This window comes from Crocodylus porosus, unplaced genomic scaffold (genome assembly GCF_001723895.1).
Source record: "Crocodylus porosus isolate Cpor-Errol unplaced genomic scaffold, CroPor_comp1, whole genome shotgun sequence".
NCBI lineage: Eukaryota > Metazoa > Chordata > Crocodylia > Crocodylidae > Crocodylus > Crocodylus porosus.
In genome coordinates this window covers 1,646,426-1,667,413 of record NW_017728905.1, presented here as the reverse complement: position 1 = coordinate 1,667,413, position 20,988 = coordinate 1,646,426, and the positions used below count along the sequence as shown (strand labels likewise).

The 20,988-nt window shown below is 57.7% G+C and overlaps 1 protein-coding gene across 2 annotated transcripts in view; it reads right to left on the bottom strand.

Moving 5' to 3' along the window:
• Window positions 1-2,486: 2,486 nt before the first annotated feature.
• The window catches only part of CSNK1G2 (casein kinase 1 gamma 2), a 67,373-nt gene continuing 48,871 nt past the window's right edge, over window positions 2,487-20,988 (bottom strand). Inside the window, exons 3-12 of one of the 2 annotated variants that reach the window (XM_019557037.1) lie at window positions 17,386-17,426; window positions 16,528-16,597; window positions 15,075-15,223; window positions 13,826-14,060; window positions 12,679-12,764; window positions 11,519-11,603; window positions 10,089-10,237; window positions 9,350-9,433; window positions 3,982-4,148; window positions 2,487-3,093 (exon numbers count right to left, since the gene is read on the bottom strand). In XM_019557037.1, coding sequence (XP_019412582.1) covers window positions 3,039-3,093; window positions 3,982-4,148; window positions 9,350-9,433; window positions 10,089-10,237; window positions 11,519-11,603; window positions 12,679-12,764; window positions 13,826-14,060; window positions 15,075-15,223; window positions 16,528-16,597; window positions 17,386-17,426 — 1,121 coding nt within the window. In that variant the 3' untranslated portion in view covers window positions 2,487-3,038. The remainder of the gene's footprint in view (window positions 3,094-3,981; window positions 4,149-9,349; window positions 9,434-10,088; window positions 10,238-11,518; window positions 11,604-12,678; window positions 12,765-13,825; window positions 14,061-15,074; window positions 15,224-16,527; window positions 16,598-17,385; window positions 17,427-20,988) is intronic. The other variant, XM_019557038.1, reaches the window with a different exon arrangement.

Below are 20,988 nucleotides of genomic sequence, written 5' to 3'. Positions count from 1 at the left end.
CAAACGTCCTGCTTTGGAGCTACACAAGTACAATCTCTTTATATTTGGACTCATTTCCGTACAGATGTCTCCTGGTGTCGTGCTGCCCCCCCAGGGACCAATGTGACGTGTGACGGGGAGGGAGATTCAGAAGAGAAATGTGGGCAGACTCCCTTGGCTCCTTCCCTTTTGTTTCCTCCTGAGCCTCCGATCTCTGTCTGAAGATCCACGGGGAGGAGGGCAGGCCTAGGTGCCACCTGTCCCCACTCGGCCTAGATGCCGGCAGGGCCTGGGAGTGCATTTCCAGAGAGGGTTTAAGGCAGTTTTGCTTGGGAAACGAGATCAGACATTGCGCATGGCTGAAGCCTGCTGGTGCGACCTAGCCTGTGATCTAGTTACTGCCGGCCAGGCCATCCTCAGCTATGGGGGCTAGCTCCTCTCTCGCGCGCTGCCCGCTCTAGCGCTGCTGTCCATGGGGCAGGCCTGCAGCCCAGAAGAATGAGGCAGCATCTGCTGAAGGCCCCGTCTGCGCCGCAGGGCCTGAAGTGGGCCTGGCCTCCAGTGCAGCCAGGAGGCACAGGCCTGTCAAGCAGCCGGCTGCTGCCTGGCTGTGGCGCCACCTCCCCCTGCCCTGCAATGCAGTGAATCTGCAGCTGGTGCAGGAGCAGATGGGGATGGTAAGGCGGGGTGGGGGACACTGGTGTGGTGTTGGCAGGAGGCCGCAGTGTGGACTAGGCCTGAGCCTTGCCGGGGGCTCTAAACCAGCACAAACCCTGGCAGCGTGGCCGGGTGGCTGCTTACACATGTTTTAACCTCTAAATTGTGACTTCAAGGAATGGATGTGGGCTTGGGCAGCAACACAGCTGCAGTGTCCACCAGCCGGGGAAGGGCAGTGCTGCCAGCAGCACTCCTACCTGCTGATTAGTAAATGAGGGTCCCCTGTGCTCAGGCCCTGCCTGGCGGTGTGTTTGGGCTGGGTTACATCCCCCGGGGTGGCAGGGCAGGAGCTGCAGGACTAGAACGCAGGGAGGGTCGGGGTAGAGGCTGCTCAGGCCCATGCTGCCTTGGGATGGTGGGAGCAGGCTGCAGCCCGTGGGGTCTGGAGTGACTGCCCCCCTCCCTGTATGCTCTGCAGCATGAGGGTGAGGGCAGGAGCTGCTCACTGCAGCTAAAGTCTTGGATGTGGGCACCGCAGCTTCCCTCTCCTCAGCAGCTCAGCCCCAAGCCCACTGCAGCTCTGGCTTCCAGCCCCAGCTGTGATATGCTCGGTTGCTGCCCTGCTAACTGCACCCCCAGCAAGAGCAAAGTCCACAGCAAATGCACGCAACAGGAGGCGGGTGCCCTGGCCTGCCACATGGCTTCAGCTCAGCTATGGGGGCAGTTTCCAAGTGGGGCTGGGGTAGGGGGTGCAGGGGCTATTCAGAAATGGTGCGCGCGCGCGTGTGTATGTGTGTGTGTAGGGGGTATTTAGAAAAAATCTGCAGTTGACCTCTGCCTGTGACCAGCGACAGCTCAGGACTGGGCTTGACTAGAGGCTGAGGGGTGTGGGCAGGTGAGCAGGGTCCCAGCCTTCCCCAGGTTTCCTCTACCCAGCTCCCCCTCCCCTCCTCCTCCCCCCTGGCAGCACCACTCTGGGGGAGAACTGACCCCAGGCGGGGTGGGGGTCTGTCCTGGCCGTGCCCTGCCCGGAGGGCTTTGTTATGAGCTAGTGCTGAGCACTCCCTGCTCCGAGCACCAGTGCCATATACCCTACGTGGAATAACCATGTCCACTGCTCAAATGTGCTAGCGTCCTTTGGCCTCTCTCCTCTTGCCCTTCGAGCCCCACTGGAGACCTGCCCAGTGCTTCCTTCCAGCATCATGCCTGGCTCACGCAGCAGCTCTGTGCCTTCAGGCCTGCAGAGGCCCTGTGCCTTAGCTGGGGTGGGCGCCTGGATGGTGGGAGTATTTGTAAGAGTCTGATCAAACATGCCACTTAAGCGTGGACACTAAAATCTGGTGAAATCAGGAGGTTGGCTTGGCGCTGTGCTTACACAGATATCCTAGCTTGGCTGTCCTGAGCTCTGGGCCACAACCCCACAGCAGGGCCCGTTCCTTATAAGACAGCTTTCTTCCTCCCTCCCCTACCACCTTCCTTTTCAATGTCCCTTCAACTTTCCCTTTGGTCTTGGCCCAGTGCCTGCCAGGCAGCTTGCTGAGGTCGCATGGCAGGGCCAGGGCTTTTGAGGGCCAGAGGAGCCCCCAGCCATTCCTGAGACCGTGATCCCCTTCCCCCCCCACCGCCCCCCTCTTCGTCACTGACCTGTTAACATCAAGCCTGAACATTGCCTGTATTGCTCACAAAGTGCATCATAAAACGGACGTGTAAACAAGTCTCCCCTCTGCCTCCCTGTACCAGACCTGGCTCCCATGTGCTTGCCACCAGCAGGAGGAGGGCTTGGGGGGAGGGGAGGGTTTAGGGAGGAAGGAGACGCTGGGAGACTGCAAAAAAAAAAGAGCAGGATCTCGTCACGCTAAAAGGTCAGACGGACTCAGCACTCCGCACCGAGACTCACTTTAAATTAACTTAAGAGACAAAGAAGCAACAGAAAGGATTTCTCTGTGACCCACCGCTCCGGCAATTGTCTTCAGCTTCTTCTAAGACGGCACCACTGCAGAGTCTGTGAAGTTGATCCCCGTTTTCCAACTAGTTCATTGAATCCAAAGACGGTGGCGGCACAGGCACGTGCCGGGCTTGGGCGTCCTATTCTGATTGTTTCATGCTCTCCGTGGGCTGTGCACCTGACGGACGCGGGGGCTTCAGCAACGTCCGACTGGGCTCCAGCCGCTGGCCCCGTGCTGAGACGGCGGCCAAGGAGGAAAAGAAAAGCAGTTTGGGAACAGCCCCCTCCCCGTTCCCGTGCGTGGCGCCGGGTGGTGAAGTCACGACGGCCCTTCCCCCTCTCCCGTCGGCATCGAGGTGGGAAAAGGCTGTTTGCAGAGCGGATCAGAACCCAGATCCATCCAGGGCCAGAGCTGGAGGAGACGCCGCACGCACTGATCTGTGCTGGCCCGGGCAGGTCACTTGTGGCGCTGGATGGTTTTCCTCTTCCTTCTCTTGAAGAAACAGCAGCATCTGCAAAAGGCAGGTGCAAACCTGTAACACCCCAGCCTTGCTGCCCGGATGGCCCACTGCAGCTTCCTTCTCCCAGACCACCTTTCCCAGTGGAGCTGGACGATCCTACGTCTGCCGGGAATCCCTGAGCAAGCATGGCGTCGGGGGGGCTGCTGAAGCTCACAGTTCAGGGCACTTGCTGGGCTCTACTGAGCGGAGCTCAGGGCAAGGCCCTCACAGGCGGCAGACTGCCCCCCAGCCACTGCGGCCCTGGGTGGGGGGGGTCCTCAAACCTGCCTGCGAGGCGGCTGGAGCTGGCACTGCCAGAGCACTCATGAGCCCAAAGCTTCCTGCCAGCAGTGAGCCTTGCTCTCAGCCCACGCTCTGGTTCCCTAGTCTCTGCTTCTTGCCCTGAGAGGACCAGCCCTGGGAGAGGTCCGGGGAGGCACTAACAAGGTCAAGACCTCTGGGAACCTGACTTTCCTCAGCCTGAGCCCTGCTGTCACAAGGCAACGATCCCTTTGGTGACTGAATGGTCCAGGCCACTGCACAGAGGAGATCCTTGGACCGTGCCTAGCAGGGTGGAGTGGGCCACGATGAGGCCTTGGTAATGCAGACAGCACAGTCATTTGTGGGTGAACTAGAACGGAGCAGAGGATCTGTCTGTGCCCAGTCCCCTGTAAGCTCCTTACAGCCCAAGTCTGGTTCTTGGGATCCCCTGTGTGGTGATCTCAGGCAGCACAGCCAGGGAGCTAGATGGATCTACAGGCCATTATAACCCAGCCCAGGCCCTTTTCTGCCTTGGGGGGAGGATGTGAGCACCGGATGTGAGCACCAGCTGCAGGGGAAGAAGCAAACCACCCTGAGGAACAGCCCGCACACCGGGGGAGACAGGGAAGAAAGACTCACTTTGTGTCGTCCGCTACCTCCACCTCGGCAGGCGCTGTGATGGGGGCGTTTGAATGTCCTGCGGTTGGGTCATCTGTGTTCAGCTCCCCGTTAGTGGAGCTCATCACCTGGGGAGGAGTGGGGAGAGTCAGTGCCTGCACGCAGCTGAGAGCAGCAGGAGAGCAAAGCTGGGGACAAAAAGGCAGCTGAAGAACTGCTGTGCCTACCACAAGCGAGCCAAGCGTCCCCACATGGGCAGGTGCCCCGGAGCTGCAGCCCTGCCGCATCATGCCCTGGCACCCTGCAAACTGGCCAGCGAGGGCCGCATGGGGAGATGCTGCCTCCCAACCTCAGACCCCAAAGCCAGCATCTGGTGCCGACGCTGAGCAAGCTGGACTCAGGCACTACTTGCACAGCATAACTTGCACTGGGCTCAAGGGTTTTGAAGCCCAGAGCCACTAACGCTTCAGAAGGGCTCCCTCTGCACAGCTCTGGCACATTTTAACGCTAGCTCCATCAAGCGCTTCTAAGGACACCAAGCAACAGCAAGCGTTGCAGGGCTGAGACTACATCCTGGGAGAAGCAGACAGAGCTTCAGGCACTGGCCTGGCCCTGGGAGCCCCGGCAGGCCTGCAGAAGGCAAAGCGGGAATGCCTGGAGCCAAAGTGCATTGCCTCCTGGGGAGCGGCAGTGCCCAGAGTGCAAGGCCCAGGCTGCCATGCAGTGCAGTCAGAGCCCGTTTCTGGTACCAAGTAGGATGTCAGCAGGGGAGGGGCAGGACCATCCCCATCCCTTGGCTGCCAGAAGGTGCTGTGCTCCCCTCACATTCCCAGCCTTGCAAGAAAGCAAGTGCCTTTGCTTAGATGTTGCCTTTTGAGAGGACCAGCCACAGATACCAGAGCTGCAGGATGCCAGGACAAGAGCCCCTTCACGCAGCCTGGGAATAAGGCTACAGAAATGGAGCTTGCAGCTGCTGCCCTGCCCCGGGCTGTTTGGGGGTGCTTCCACCAGAGCTAAGTCACTCCAGCTCCTGCAGTTTCTGGGTGGGCCAGAAGTGATGAGGGGACAAGGCCAGTTCAGCTGCTGCAGTGCCACTAGGCTGGACTCTCTCCACCCCATTCCCCAGGACAATGCTGGCTGCGCCCTGGTTAAAGCCCAGACCAAACATAGCCAAGTTAGTATTCAAAGTCCCAGGGTGCTGTTCCTTCCCCAGGATCAGCCTGTCAGCAAGGCAGGGGAAATTGTTCCGGGTGGGCTCACACACACACAAACGCACACGCAGCAGCGATGGAGGCTGTCTTTCCTGCAGAGTCATCTACCATCCTCTAGCCCTGCCGGCTCAGACTGCCACGTGCCATGTGAGCTGCCCAGCAGTGCCTGATGAGTTGGGCTGTGCGAGCAGTGGCTCCTGGCCCCGCAGATGCAAGGTGAGAGCCCCAATCCCTGCAAACTGGGACTCTGCAGCGAAAACAAGCCTGGAAACCAGCTAGAGCACTTGCACCTCCATCCCACCTCAGTGCATCCTGGGAAAATGGAGGGATTGGGGGGCACTTTCTACAACACAGAGCAGGGACCATCCACTGTTACAGGAAGGGGAGCCACATGGCCAGAGTAAGCGGGGACAGCCCATGACCTCTCATCTCCCTGATGGGGGGCGCCAGACAGAATCCCCCTGACTCCAAGCTCTGCCCATGGGACCAGAGGGGGGAAATTTAGCCTTTCAGAGCTGAGGCAGAACGGCCCAGTGATGGGACACCAGGAAGGGAATGATGGACAGCGAGGACAGAATTCACCGAGGCCTAGTGTGAAGCCTGGAGGCCATTCAGACCCGTGATTTCTGCCCTTGCTGGGGGGGTGAGCATTGCTGGCTAGGAGCACTGTGAAGATGAGTCACCCTCCAAAGGCGCAAGAGACCCAGCGAGGGCAGTTTCTGGGGGCAGGGAGTGGTCTAATCAATAGCAGGAAGGGAAATGAAGTCAGAGGCAAAGCCCTGATCCTGAGGAGGAGGATGCAGCTCTCAAGGGCCTCGCACCAAGCCCTGGCCTGAACGGCACAGCCAGTCAAAGGCACGCATGTGTTTGCACTGCCAGCACAAGCAGGTCTAGGCACTAGGTTTAATCAGATGCAGGGTGGACATGGCCAGCACCCTGCCCGATCCTGGGCCAAGCCCTGTGCTCCCCATCCAAATGGGGACACCACCAGACAGGCTGGCTCCCCTTTCCCACCACGAAGCCAGACGGGCAACCCTGTCTCTTGGGAGAACTTCGTGATCCAGGTGAGAGCTGATCCCCCTGCCCTGCCTCAGCTCAAGAATGGCAGATGGTTTGAGGCTGATCAAACGAGCAGTGCTGATTAAAACAAGGGTAAGAGAGCTGACACCGAGCTCTGCTCGCCACCGCCATGTGAGTCTGCCCACGAGCCTGACCCTGCACAGAGGCCTCTCACGCTAGGTCTGGAGTTCAGCACTGAGCACTGGACCAAGCCTTGCCGCTGACTAGGGACGTGGGTCAGGGTGCACGGCTGATGGGCCAGGGGGATGCTTGCTGATGGGCCGTTATGCCACTGGAGGTCCCCCATTCCGAAGTGGGACCACCGAAGTCCTTTGGGAGCCGGGGCAGGACTGAGCCCAGAGGAGCATCACGGCTCAGGTGGGTGCTTCTGCCCCCCGGCGCCCCCCCAGCCCCACTCGGCCCATGGTCATGTACCTGCACAGAACCCCCAAGCCTGCTGGTTGCTAGGTGAGTTCCTAGAGGTTCCTCGGCAGGCTGCCGACCGACCTGAGGATCCCACACCTCGTCCCCCTCAGGCGACTGCTAGTGACAGGCAGGAGAAACAAAAGAAGAAGAAGAAGAAGGAGGAGGAGAACGGAGCAGTGGTGGGAGGGACCGGGGAAAGAAGGCAAGGTCGGGGGAGAGATGGAGGAGGAATTCAAGAAAATAAAGACATGCAAAAGCAAAAATATAAACAGAGCAGCCCTAGCGTCATCTCCACAAGGCATGGGAGGCAGTGTGGGCCCTGCGGGCTTCCCAGCCAGACTGGGATGGGTTGGGGCTACATGCTGCTTGGCCAGTGGCTGTTGAACCGTGAACACCCTGGCTTTCCCTCTGCACATGCAGGCCCCATAACCCAGAGAGGCCCCTTGAGCGCTGTGGAAGAAGTCCAGATACAGCAGATACAGCTCCTGTGGGCAAACGGGCTGCATGCTGGCAGAGCCAGGGGGAGGATGCTGCCTGATACTTCACTTCGGAGGCAGTAAAGAGGGATTGAAGTGAGGCTGCTCCCCTGCCTCTGTGGGTCCTTTTCTCTTTCAGATGCACCTCATGAATCTAGACATGAGCAGACAACTGATGGCCCAGGACACAGCCCCTCCAGGGAAGGGCCTGGACCATGTGGAGGTATCAGTGGCCTGGGGTTCCCCAGGAGCCAGTTTGTCTTCCCAAGCAGCCTGCTTCCAGATGCTTTCTGGCTTGAAGTCATGACAGATACAACGTCCTGCCCAGCAGCTGCTCCATGGAAGGGGCGCCTTGTAACGAGCCTGCTAGTCCCCACAGGCTCTGGGGAGACCAGCTTTCAAAACCCAAAGTTGTCAGTGTGCAGCACCCCCACAAAGCAGCCCCTTCGGCAGGGTACAGACAGACAGTAAGGGACTGCCAGAGGTCTGCTTGCTGCCCTGCCTCTGGTGTCAGTGCACAGGGAAGCCAGGACCACATGACTCCACCCCTGCCTTGCTAGGAACTTCCCATCCTTCCTACCTGGGGCAGGTCCTCACTGCCTCCAAGAGCTGCACTCCTGCTCCTGGGTGAGGCAGCTGCACTGCCAAGCTCCACAGAGCCAGACATTGCCAAGCCTGGATTATGGCTCAGTCAGCACAACTGCGTAGGTCCGAGCCATCTTCACCCCCATGGGTACAGCCCCTCTCCTCGCCATGCAGCTAAAGAAGTGGCTGCAATCCTGTTTGGCTGCCCATATCACAGTGCTGGTGCTTCCCCTAGGGAAATGATGGGACCCCCACCAGAGGCAAATGCATGTGACCCAACAGGACCGATCATCTCAACACAGTCACCCTGTTACACCCAACAGTCAGCCACGCGGACCAAAAAAACCGTGCTCAGCAGAGCAGCAAGCACGGCAAGGCACCCTGACAGTCCCAGCACACTGCAGCTTCCCTCATCCCCCACCAGGGGCAGGTCCCAAAAGTGAGTTGCAAGCATATATGAAAGGGTTGCAAACACGGATCAACAAACTTTAAAAAATGGATTCCCCTTTAAAGGAGAAAAATGTGGGAAACTGTGGCTTTTCCCTTGCAGGCTGGCAGAGATCCAGCCTGCCATGCCTCCACACACTCACCCCTGCCCCACACACCGGAGGGCTGAGGCCTGGGGGCAGCAGGTCAGGGGTGAGGGGCACTGGGTCGGGACTGGCCATCGATGTTTACAAATGAGTCCTGGTACAAAAAAGGTTGAGAACCACTGGTCTGGGACACAGTCCCAGTGCACCACTCAGCTCACTGCCCCCCACCCCAGACTTTGCCGCAGACCTAACCCTGACATGCCTGTAGGCCATGACAATTGGTTACAACCAACAGGGTCAATCCGTGCAAGCCTGTCTTTGCTCACCAGTACAGGCAGAACCTCCCAGCCTTTGCTGAAGAAGCTGGCAGGACCCCAGCGATACAGCCACTGGGATGGGTGCCCGCCACGTACCAGCAGCCGCTCTCTGAGAGTGGCCTGGAATCTGACCAGCAAGCCAGGCACTGCAGCCTGTACTGAATCCAAGGGGCCAGGCTGCTGACTGGGCCTCTGCCCAGGGCTTGCCAAGGCACCGCCCAGGCCCCTCCGCCAGTCAGGAACGCGTGACGTGTTTAGACCCACTCACCCGTGCCTCCACTGTGCCCCACTCCCAAAAGCATCTAATCCTGCCCACTGCTGAACAGAAGCAAGCACCAGTTTGGCCTTCCATGCCCATGGCACAAGCCTTAGAGAGCCTGGGCCCTCCCTGGGAAGGTGGGGAGGTACCAGAACGTCCTACGAGGAAAAGCAACTCCTCTCCCCATCTCTCACCAGACGCATGGCCTGCACCAGGCGCCTGCTGCCACCTCACATTGAGGAAAGCTGCCGTTTCTCTCCACCCTGTGCGGCAGCAGCCCTCCCTCAGGCTGATGTCTCTTCTGGACCAACCAAAGGAGAGGCCCTGCATTCCTCAGCCTCCCCTCCCATCCAGTCCCCACAGTGGAGGGCAATGATGTATGGACAGCACCCCTATGCCCCCAGTCTCCCAAATGGACAGACAGGCTTTGCCTTCCAGCCCAGTTCCCAGTGCCACTGATGGCTGCCGAGCCGTTTGGGGAATGGGCCCCAGCATGGTCATGGTGGGGCTGCACCGAGCTCACCTGGTGCTTGGTGTGTGGCTGTGCTTTGTCTCTGTTTGGGGGCTGCACCTGGACGTCACTGTGGATTGTGCCAATGGGAGTTGGCTGCAGAGTAAGACATAAGGAGGGGAAAAAATAAGGAGTTGCCCCTAAGTCCCTGGGTGACCCAAGCTGTAGAAAGCCTCCCGCTGCCCGAGTCAGATGGGGAAGGGTGGGATGGGCAGGGTGGGCCCTGAAAACGCACGGGCGTAGAATGGCTTCCCCTACTAGGCACAGGGACACAGGGTCCTGGCTACATTCTCACCTGTGCCAAGGCCTCTGGGGTGAGCTCTCCCTCCCATGGACATTGGGAAGACGCCTGCTTAGCACACAGCAGGGCATATCCAGAACCCGGGGCGGGGTGACAGAGAGACCTAAAAAGGACACAGACTCTGGGGCCCATATGACTAACTCAGGGGGGCTGAATAGTCAAGACAGAGGATGTTTAGCAGGCATGACTACTCCATGACTCAGGAAGCAGAGGGGAACTAAAAAGCTCAGAGCTCTACCACTGAGCTCTGAGCTTCTCAGCCACCAAAACCTTAGCATGCCCTGGCTTCCCAGATGCTCTATCCATTGCTCCCCACCCTCGAGCCCTGGGCAGCCTCACAGCTCCTTCAGCCCTGGAGGGGCTCGAGCACAGGGCTGGGCAGGGTGAGGGTGAGTCCCTGCTAGCATCAGCCAGCTCAATGCTCCTTCCCCTCCAGTTGGATGCACTTACTAGTGGCTTCCCAGCCCAGTCGTATTCATAGTCGAAGACGTAGCCATTGCGGTCAAAGAGGTCCGTGAAGAGCTTCCGCAAGTAATCGTAGTCAGGCTTCTCAAAGAAATCCAGCCGCCGTACATAGCGCAAGTAGGTGGCCATCTCCTCTGCAGAGACAGGGCAGGCTCAGTGTTGGCAGTACCCAGATCCACACCAGGGTCAGGGGAGCAAACTGCCAGGCAAGGGCAGACACACCCTAGGCAGGGCTCACACCATGGCGGCCGGCTGGCCCTGTAGAATGATCCCCCTGCTGCCAACCCTGCTAGGACAGCAGAGACTCTCTGGGAGCCTGGAGGAGCAGTGGAAGCTGGAAGGGAGGCAGATGGTAGGGGGGGAGGAAAGCTATAATGCATGACACTGGAAGGCACTGGGCTATAGTGGAGCCCAGGCGTAAAATGAAAGCTGTCTCCAGGTTTACACCGTGGGCTGTCAGCTTCCCCAGGGCCCAGACCCTGGGGCGTGCATAGGTGGTTTCCCTCCAGGAAGGCTGTTTGGGCTGCTCCGGCTGGGGCAGCTCAGGGCAGAGCCTCAGGGGCTGGAGGACAGTACCAATGCCCTGCAGCGAGGTGATGAGCCTGATCCCTCCTTGCCTTTATCCTCAGCTCTGCACCTGCCTTGCTGCATGGCCTTGCCCAGCTCATCTACTCTAACCTCTTGGGGGGCTCCACTTGCTGCCTGTATCAGGTACAGCCAGGACATGCTCCTCCATAGCCTGAAGAGTCCTTCACTCCCACACACAGCACCCTTCCCACTGCAATGCCCATTTCCCAGCAGGTGGAAATTGTCACACACAGGGCAGGGCCACAGACAAAGCACAGAGATGGTGACCAGGCAGGAGCACTGGCTGCAGTGCCATTGTTCTTGCACTGGGCCAAATCCTGGTGAAAAATGCACAATGATCTGCAGGAGTTTGCTCCCTGAGTGGCTGCTCTCCCAGTAGGAGTGATGTGAGGGCCTGACAAAGCCCTCCTGAGACAATCAAGAAGCAGGGATTTCCCTAGCGATTTCCCTAGTGCTCCAGGCATCAGTAACTCTAGAGAGGTGTCCGCGAGCAGACGGGGCTGCATACAGCTGCTTCCTAAGCTGGACACAGAGTAGCCATGTATGAACCCACTCATTAGCACTGCTGAGGGAGGTGCCAGTTAGCCAGCTCCCATGCCAATTAGCTTGATTAAGGCACCAGCCAGACTACTTCTGGTTTAGAAGGCAGTCAGGCCAGGGCAGCACAGAGCATTTAAGGCCGCTGGAGTCCAGGGCACAGACTTGGCATAAGTGTAGCTTGTACCTCTGGAACAAATCCCCCTGTGTGTGAGCAGAACATGAAAGGGGCTGGAGGTGACAGGAGAAACCTGGACATGAGTGCTAGCCTGCTCTGGCAGTATCCTTACCTGGGAAGTTTTCACACAGGACTTCGACAGGTGTGGCTCTTTTGGTATCTCCGATTTTCTGATACCGTTCCTTTAACGTGTCAGCCTGGATGGGCAGAGAGTGGTTCAGCCCTGGGTAACATGACAGACAAGTGCCAACCACGGTCTGGCTTGGGGGATGCACTCAGGAACGCGGGCCTGGGTTCTCAAACCCCACCCCAAGCTCAACAGGCCCCTTGCTAATGCCTTGAATCACCTAGCATGCAGTGGGCATCTGGGCTAGGTTTCAGCAGTCATTCATAGGGACTTCACCCCCCAGAGCCTGCATGAAGAGGGCAGGAGCCCCTGGCGCACAGCAGCAGAAACCCTCTGACCAGTGAAGGCCTGGAAGAGACCAGCACAGGGACACCCACCCATCCTGAGTTCATCAGCAGCGCCAGCTTCCCAGCCCAGGGTTGACAGCAAGAAGGGGAATGGCTGCGGCTGGTTATTCCCGGAGACTTGTCAGAAACCTGACAGAACCGCAGTCCCACACCCAGCCACCAGGTGCCAGGAAGGGACACATCAGTGGGCCACAACTGTGGCATCCTGTAGTAGACGGTGGCCAAAGCAAGAACCTTTAGAGAAACACTTGGTAAAAGGACAGAACGACTCATCCTTTCCCCAAACCCCTCAACACTGCTCAGCCCCAAGGCACCGCTTTCAGCCGGTCCCTTTCCCTGCAGTTATTTCATGGAGAAGGAAATCAAGGTCATGCTGAGGGGAAGTGACCAGGCTGGGGTGGGAGCGAGGGACACAGAGCTCCCAGACCCCCAAGCTCTGCTGTTTCCATGGATGGAGGACATAAGCTACAACCCACGAGCCAGAGTTGGGGGTTGGGCTCCCGGCATTTCATGCTCCAACAGGCATCTGCCCCAATGGGAAGTTAAACAGCCCTCAAAGGTGCTAATGGTGACACACCCCTGGCTGAAGGACTCCAGCCCCCTGCCTAAGAGTCTGCCTGTCTCAGCTCCGTTTTATGTGCAGGCTAGATCCTGCTGAGCCTGGTTTCTATAGATGTTCCCCACCCTGGTCCATTGGCTCCAGCCCAGAGAGAGAGTGGCTTTGGTGCTGCAGCCCTCTGAGGTTGCCTACACCCTGCTGGGCAAGTGGCAGATTCCCGGCCGCGAGGTGGCAGTTACCTTGAGCCCTTGCCAAGGGAGGCTCCCTCGGAGGAAGTACATAAACATGTGCCCTAGTGCTTCCAGATCATCCCTGCGGCTTTGTTCTGCACAGGGAAGAAAGCGTCAGTACAGCCACCCACAGAGCGGCATCCCCTCATCTTGCCTCACTGGGCCCAGTTTCCCCCTCCCAGCAGCTAGGGAAGTTGGCAAAAAGCCCCACGTGAAGATAAAGCTGGGGGGAAGCTCCAGAGATTACCAGCAAGGGGAGCCACACTGTGGACTACACCACCCTCCTCTCCCAGCAGTGTGGGGGCACGGGGACATGGCAGGAGATAGCAGTAGTGTTCCCAGGAGAAGCAAGGAGGAGGTTTCTTGCTCTGGAGTGATTTCTCTCTATGTCCTCCATAGGAGGTCTATATTGAGCAGATTCTTTTTGGTATTGGGTGGTGGAACCGGAGCGTGCTCCATCCACTCCATGCATTGACCTGGTATTGCAGTGCTTCCAGGACCGGTGCAAAAAAAAACAAAAAAAAAAAAAAAAAAGATTTCTCTCCATCTGCAGGGCTTCCCCCTGGGAGCTTGCAGCACTGAGCAGCACCCTATCAGCCAGGGTCTGGCCTTTGACCCGGGGCACTGCTCACTCCCCGAGTGGCAGACAGAGCCTTGCTCTACAGTCTGACAGGCCTGACTCTCAGCAAGACTCTCACAGCCTGGGAAGCTGCACACATCAAGGCGGCTTGGAGCATGGCCAGGGATGTGCAGTGCACATGGGTGGAGTCCCCTGCTCCTGCAACTGGCTGGTCATGCTGATAGTAACTGGCATGTACAGTCTGAGACACCGTGTGGGGAGCCTGAGCATGAGATACACCAGCCAAGCATAGGATGACTCGATGCACCAGGCTTGGGCTCCTGCAGAATCAGCATCATATCCACCCCACGTGGCTGCAAACCGCCCATGATTACAGGGCAAACTGGAAAGAGAACCCAGGAGTCCCATGCCCTGTGCCAGCAGGCACTCCACCAAGCTAGGAACACCTGGACTCACAGAGCCGCTCTTCCCTGGAGTCTCAGCCCTTCTCCTCCCCATCCCTCAGCACCGCAGATGGTGTGCCATGACCCAGTGAGGCTGGCTCAGCTGGTTTTCTGTGGAAGTGGTGCCCCGTACCTTTCCCGAGGTGTGTGTTGATGCTCATGTATCGTGCGGTCCCTGTCAGGCTCTTGTGCTCGCGGTAAGGGATGTGTTTTTTGGTCTCAGGGTCAATGTACTCTTTGGCCAGGCCAAAATCGATGATGTGGATGGTGTGCTGCCGCTTGCTCCCTGGCCGCCCCACCAGGAAGTTCTCTGGTTTGACGTCTCTGTAGATGAGGCTTTTGGTGTGAACGTACTCCATCCGTGTGATCTGGGTGGCAGGGGAGAGCTGGTGTCAGCACCAGACAAGCCCACGCTGCAGCTGTCTGCCCAGCACCTGCCAGGCCCAATTCTGCTCACATGCCACTATTACCCCAGGGTGAGCTCCCCTGAAGCCTGCCCTGCCTATCCCCCTCTCCTTCCACAGAACCTGCGTTGGGCATATTTTAAAACTGAAATGGATCATTTTATATGTAATCTTCTTGATCACAGGATTGAGCCCAATTCCCCCAGGGTCATGGCTAGGAAGCCAGCCCTGCACCCAGAATAATGCTGAATGCAACCCAAGACTGCAGCTCCCAATTTGACAGCACCCCCTTTCCATGTGATGGTGCAAGCTGGGAGCTCCAGTTCTGATGGGCTTTAGCTCCATGGGAGAGGCCAGGTATCTCAGGGGAGTCCCATCTGCCATTAGCTTCTCTGCCCTTCCACAGGGCATGTGGCCGGGAGAGGAGCCTGGCCCTGGCTGAGTGAGAGGCAGTAGGGAAAGTGGATGAGCACAGGCACGCTACAGGCTCTGACAGGCAGGACGACACAGGCAGATTGTGGGGACCCTGTGCTGGGCACCCTGTTTGCTCCTGGGTCCAAATATTCACAGTTGCCCCGGCAGCACTATCCCCATTTCTGCAAGGAAAAAGCAGGGACTCGCTGCTCCTGCAGAGGCAGGGCAAGACTCCAGGGTCTCAGTCCAGGGCTCCATCCACTGCAGAGGAACAATACCACCTACCTCCCCCTGAGCACACCCAGAAGAGGGAGAAGAGTTCTTATGAGACAAGGCATCAGCCCAGGCTCCATATATGTTCTCACATCCCCTGATGTATCCTCTTATCCCAGGTGCCCATTCTGCAGTCCTGAGAGTGCAGACCGTGCCATCCCAGAGGCAAAGGGGAGGAAAGAGGCAGCTGACAGAGTCCTTCCTCCCTCAGGTTAGGGCCACTAGGACTCCAGGAGAGGGCATCAGCTGTAGCCCGCAGGAAGCCCAGGCCCAAGGCGCAGTGGGGCTTACCAACTGGATTGCTATCATCAGGACGGTTTTGAGCGTGAAGGTCCGGTCGCACAGGTCAAATAGGTCTTCCAGGCTGGGGCCCAGGAGCTCAAGCACCATGGCATTGTACTTCCCGCAGGGGCCAAAGTAGTAAACCTGAGGAATTCCTTCTGCAACAGCCAAAGCATGAGTGTGTGGGGGGTGAGATTGGGAATGAGGCCCCTTCCCTCCCAGCTTTAACAATGCCCCAAACACGGGGGATGTAGGAATCCAGAAGGAGGGCACTGATGGGCATGTGCTGCTAATGCATATCACAGTCAGTGCCGAGGGGTCAACAAAGCAACAGCAAAGACCCCACCTCCCTCCCAAGGCAGGGCTTTAATAGGGGAGTTCTCCTCTCCTTCCTCTCCCACACTAGCATTTTGGAGATGAGGGCCCAGTTGCTCCTAGGCATGCAGGAGGGGCAAAGGCAGCCTGGGAGCTCACTGGGGTCATCTGGGATCACCAGGTGGCCATGGCCTGGGCGGATGCATGGCACTGTGCCCCAGAGGCCCTGCAGCCATCACAGCATTACCAGGGCTTCCTCCCTGCCCACCAGATTCAAGGTGAAGCCATAATGAAAATAAGCCTGGCCCCATGGAATGAAACAGCCAGCAGTCAGATGCTGGGCTTGTGGGCATGCCGGGGCCCCTCAATCCCAACCCAAACCACCCTGGCCATCCAAGCCCTGAGCCCCTGCCCACACACTGCTCTGCAAAGCCCCCCAGCCCCGTTCCTTTGCTGGCCTGGGAGCTGGAGATGCGAGGAAGAGGCTCCCCTTCAGGTCCCTGATGCTGTCTGACCAGGAGGTGGCAGGTTTGGGTACAAGCCAGAGGTCTGACATTCAAACTCCACCCAAGAGCAGGGGAAGGAGGCAGGAAACAAGGCCTTGGCATGGGAGGAAACCAGAGAGAGCAAGGCCAAGGCCTACAGGTTCTCATTTGGCCCTAGAACCTGCACTGGTGCCACCAACTTCCCTCTGAGAGGAGGGGATAAGGACACCCCACCTTCTCCTGCATGGGGCTCTCAGGGTAGCCCCAGCTTAGCAACCCCTGAGGTGGGTAGGTGGAGGAACCAACTCACCCCCGTCACAAGGTGGGCTTGATATGCTGCCTCTTGGGGGAGAGATGTGGGGGAGAGGATGGCAGGTGACCTGCCAGAATCCCGGACACCAGCACGGGAGGTGGGGGGAGATCAGGGAGGGGTGGAGGAGGGGCTGGAAAATAAAGGCTCAAAGATTAGAAGTAGCTTTGTGGAAAATCTGCCTTCGTCAGCTGAGCAGATGGGCACCAGCAGCTTAGGCAGGCACGTGGAGCAGAGATGCAGGGATGGGCTGGCAACCAAGAGCTACCTGCACGCTCCTAGGCCCATGCTTCCAGGCCAAGCAGCCCCTGCCCCGGCACATGCCTGCCCTCCCTCACTGCCCGTGTCTTACCTGCATTTCCGAGCTGCTTGTAGAACCGGTACTCCAGATGCAGCTGCGGGGCCCGTGATTTTATGGGTTCCTTTGAGGGGAAATTGAACAAACAGAGAGTGAGGGGGCAAAAATCAAGAGGAGTCCAGCAAGTGGCAGAGGGCAAGAGAAGGCACCGGGGAGGCCCTGCTTTGGGCACATTCCTTGGGTAGGGAACGGTGGCAGGTGTTAGGGAGGGAGGGTACATGGGGGTGCCTTAGTGGGGAGGCACAAAGGGCAAGGCCTGGGTCCTGAGTCCCACTGAGGCCCCCGTGCACTGCCTCAGGTTACTGCAGAGGGGGTCAGGCCCCAAGGGATGGGTTCCCTCCTCCAGTTTCATTCCCTGGGGGGAAGCAAAGCACAGGCAAGCAGAGGGAATCTGTGTCTGGACAGGTCTCTGCTTGGCCCATCACAGAGCTCTGTGCACCGCAGGAGCAGTGGGACAGCAAGGGAGGCCGCCCTTGGGATAGGCCCTTCCTTCCTCAGCACCAGGAGCTTTGCAGAATCTCATCCTGTCCTGCTTTGAGTAAATGCCAGGCTCCAAGGCACTGGCTACTGCACCCTCCCTCCTGCTTCCTGACATTGCCTGCTCTGAGCTTCAGGACTGTGGGCTTCTGGTGCCCACCTCGTCCCCCCTCGCAATCACCATCACTGCTGTCAGGGATGGACCCTAGATGCGCAACCCTCACCGGGGCATGTCTGCATAGTTACCATGTACAGCCTGGCTCTGCCCGACTCATTTTAAGAGGCTAGTCTAAGAGAGAAAATCCCCCCTCTCCCCTCCAATTTTGAAACATGAGCCAACCTGGGCAGCAAGGGGTGGGGGGAGAAGAGACTCACCAATTTTATAGCTACGTATTCATTTGTGTAGAGATTCTTTCCTGCAGAGAGAAACAAGAGAAGCAACGTCAGCCTATGCAGCTCACAAAGAGCCCACGTGTCAAGCTCAGCAGGTTAGGAACAAACCAGGGTCTCTGGGAATGAACAGAGAACTGTTGAGCGGACTGGGTCACCTCCAGACCAAAGAGAGGAAGAAGAGGAGGAGGATTTTGCTGCGTGGGTGCATCAAAGTGAACTGCGGCAAGAGAGTTCACAATGGTGCAACCTGCCCCTCGCCCCAAGGCAGGACAGCCGGGGCTGAGCCTCTGCAGGGCTCGGCATGCAGCTTCCTGACACAACTGAGATGGGACCTGCAGTCTTTTCCTGGCCACGTCCTCGCATGAAGGTGAGGACATGGCAACATTTTGCATTTGATGGAAATCAGCTGCAGCCACCTTCCCCCTTGTGAGCTGCCTGCATGCCCCCTGCCCACTGCTGGCAACGTTTGGGCATGGAAGTTGGTTCATTGTGAACAAGCCAGGGGAGACTGCAAATATCTCTATAGCAACAGGGAAGGAGGCTGCCCCAGGTCCTGCAATGCTGGTGTGACAGCAGGTTGTGGGGTACCAGCTTCAGCCAGAGGCAGGATATAAGCCCATTCGGGGCATGATTCACAGCCCTTTTGGGTGACTTTGACAGCAGGAGCTGGAGCACGGGGTCCAGCTGGTTCTGTCCCCAGGGTGGTCTTTCTCCCGAGGGCAGAGACGCCGTGCTTGGCTCCTTGCTAGCAACCATCAAAGCCAAAGCAGAGGAGCTGCGAAACAATTCAGTTAGAAAGGAAAGGCAGAGATGGGAACAGACAGAGATATCTACTGTCACCAGCCCCTGAAACAGTGTTACCACAGCTCGGGAGAGAACATGGCAAGAGGGCCCCAGCAACAGTCACGTGTTGTTAGCAGTGGCCAGATTTTCATAAGTGACAAGCAGTTTTGGGCATCCAGACAAACACGCTGCAACGGAGCTGGATTCCCAGGGGCTGGACATGCAGTGTTTCCTGGAAATCAGCCTCCTTTCAGGTGTCTCAGTTGGGCACTCAAAGTCTCATCGCCAGTCTTCCCAGTAAAGCCGCATTTATCTTCTGTGCTGAGCAGGAAATGCTCATTATTAACAATGACTGTTAATTAACAATTAACAGCCACCAAAGTGTACGAGCGAGAAGCCTGAACTCCAGCGATCCAACAAAGCGGGGGATTAGGATTCTACCCTCGGGCCTCTGCAGCCTTACAAACCAAACGAGATTGTGAATGCAAACTTGCCCCCCACTTTTCCACGGCTGAAAACCTTTCTTCATGAGCACACCTAGAAACAGGCCTGTCCATCACCACATCTCACGCGCACAGAAGAAGAGGAATGAGAACAGAAGGGCTGTGGGGAAGGCAAAAGCAGCAAGCTGGGGCAGGCTAAGGCACTGCCCTCGGGACTGTTTAACCCTTCCCCAAGCTCTCCCTACCGGAAATATTAGCCAAGGCCACATGCTCAGGTATCATCCCCAGACAAGTGGCCTGGATGTCAGTGATGCAGCAGCCGCAGAACAACCTGCTAATAATGAACGAATCCAGCAAGTGGCAGAGGCTGTATGATGGCAGCTGCTCATGAAGGCGGAAGAGCATTTTGAAACGCATGAAAGGATTCTTGTGAAGTGCTGGAAAGCATCAGTGAGACAACCCAAAGGAACAGACCCCATCTGCTTTCCAAGCCACCTGAGCACCCTTCACACCCAGAGTCTTCCAGGACAGCCAGCATCTGACAGCAGCAGCAGGAATCACTGCGGTTCCAGACTGTCTTGACAGCCAGGAGCCGCAACACAGGCCCAGCCAGGCAGCATGCATACATGGTATGCACTGGCATACGGCTCACTGCAGATTTGTGGCAGCAAACCGCTAGAAGAGGCTCCGTTGGATACAGGGTTTCGTCTGCTTTTACGGCCTGCTGCCCCCCCCGAAGCAACAATCATCCTCGCCTGGTGACAATCACCACCAGCTGCCGAGGAGCTGCAGTGACAAGGAAAGAAATGAACGGGAGCTACAAAGGTGTCTAACAGCCCGGTCCTGCTCTCCTGAATGTTACTGAGCTCCTGCTCCACCACAGGGCTATGCGCTGGGACAGACTCTTGGGCAAGTCATTCCATGTACTCCAGGCCTCGGTGCCCTGTCTGCCACGTGGGATATTCCCCGCACCCTCCCAGGGACAGAGGGGTCGAATCCCTTCCTGATTACAAGATATTTGTATTCTGGTGAGGAGGTCCACACAAGTACCACGGTAGCACAACAGGCTGGGGAAGGATTCCACCCTGACTTGCTGCTGACAGCCCATTTCACAGCTGGATGAGGGAGGTTGGGTGCCATTTGTCCAAGGTCAGCCGCTGGCAGTGCTGCAGACTTGCTGAGTATCTTCCGTCTCACACACGGGTGTAAGGAGGGACAGTTCTCCTAGGCCCAGTGAAGGGGTGTGGGCATTAACATGTGGGTCAGGTAGGCAATGGGCACCTTCCCCACGTTCGCAGGGGAAGCTCATTAGGGCAGTCGTGAGTTCCAGGGCTCAGCAAGTGTGGGGCTGAGCTAGGGAGGATCCTAGGGGCTTTGTGCAATCCCAGTGTGCCTTGTTTCAACCCCTGTCCCCCTCTCCCTTGCAGCAGTGAGCTCCTCTGTGGGAACATTTGTTGATGCTGAAATACTGTACGGGGAAACAGATTAGTAGACAGCAAAGCAGAGAGGGATTAGCACTTTCAGGGAGTTCATCTGCAACTAAACAGAGCCTCAGCACTTTGCAAATGGTATGGGGGAGAGGGGAGAAAGCAAAGAAGGGGACGGCTGATGTCCACTTCTCTGTCCTCCTGGGGGTTCCCCATCATTGGCTCCCAAGTATCCTCTGGAGCCAGGGGGACTGACCACATCAAGCCTCCTCCCAGCACTTCTCCGGCTGAGCCATGACTGAGGTCCATCTCTGGCTCCAGATCCCTGTAGATGACCAGCTTTGTATTAGCTTTGTGCTGACGGATGGTGCTTCCTGCACCCTAGCAATGGTCAGGGGTAGCTGGCTCAGCCCAGCCAGCACCACTGCCTGAGGCTCCATTGTCATGGCCTGGTTTGACCAGGAACTGTGCCCCCTCACTGCTGCCCAGCCCTTGGTTAACTGAAGGGCAAGTCAGTGACACCAACTCTGCTGAACCATAAGCTTAGCATAAAGGTCACCTGGATTTTTCAGGCTCAAAGACTGTGAGAAGCCAGAGCCCAGCTCCTCTGAGATTCCTCTCGTACCCAGCTCCCAGCACGTTGGATGTCCCCATGCTACAGATGTCCCCGCCAAAGCCTGGAGACAATGGCTCGTGGGACAGGGCCCCTATCTTCAGCTTGACTGTACTTACAGAGGTTCAGATGGCATCTCATAGAAACAATGAGTGGAAAGGGACCTAGACAGATCATCGAGTCCGACCCCCTGCCATGGGCAGGAAGGAGCACTGGGGGTGGCAGGGGTCATAAGACCCCAGCCAGGTGCCTATCCAGTCTCCTCTTGAAGATCTCCAGGGAAGGTGAGAGCACCACCTCTCTGGGAAGCATATTCCAG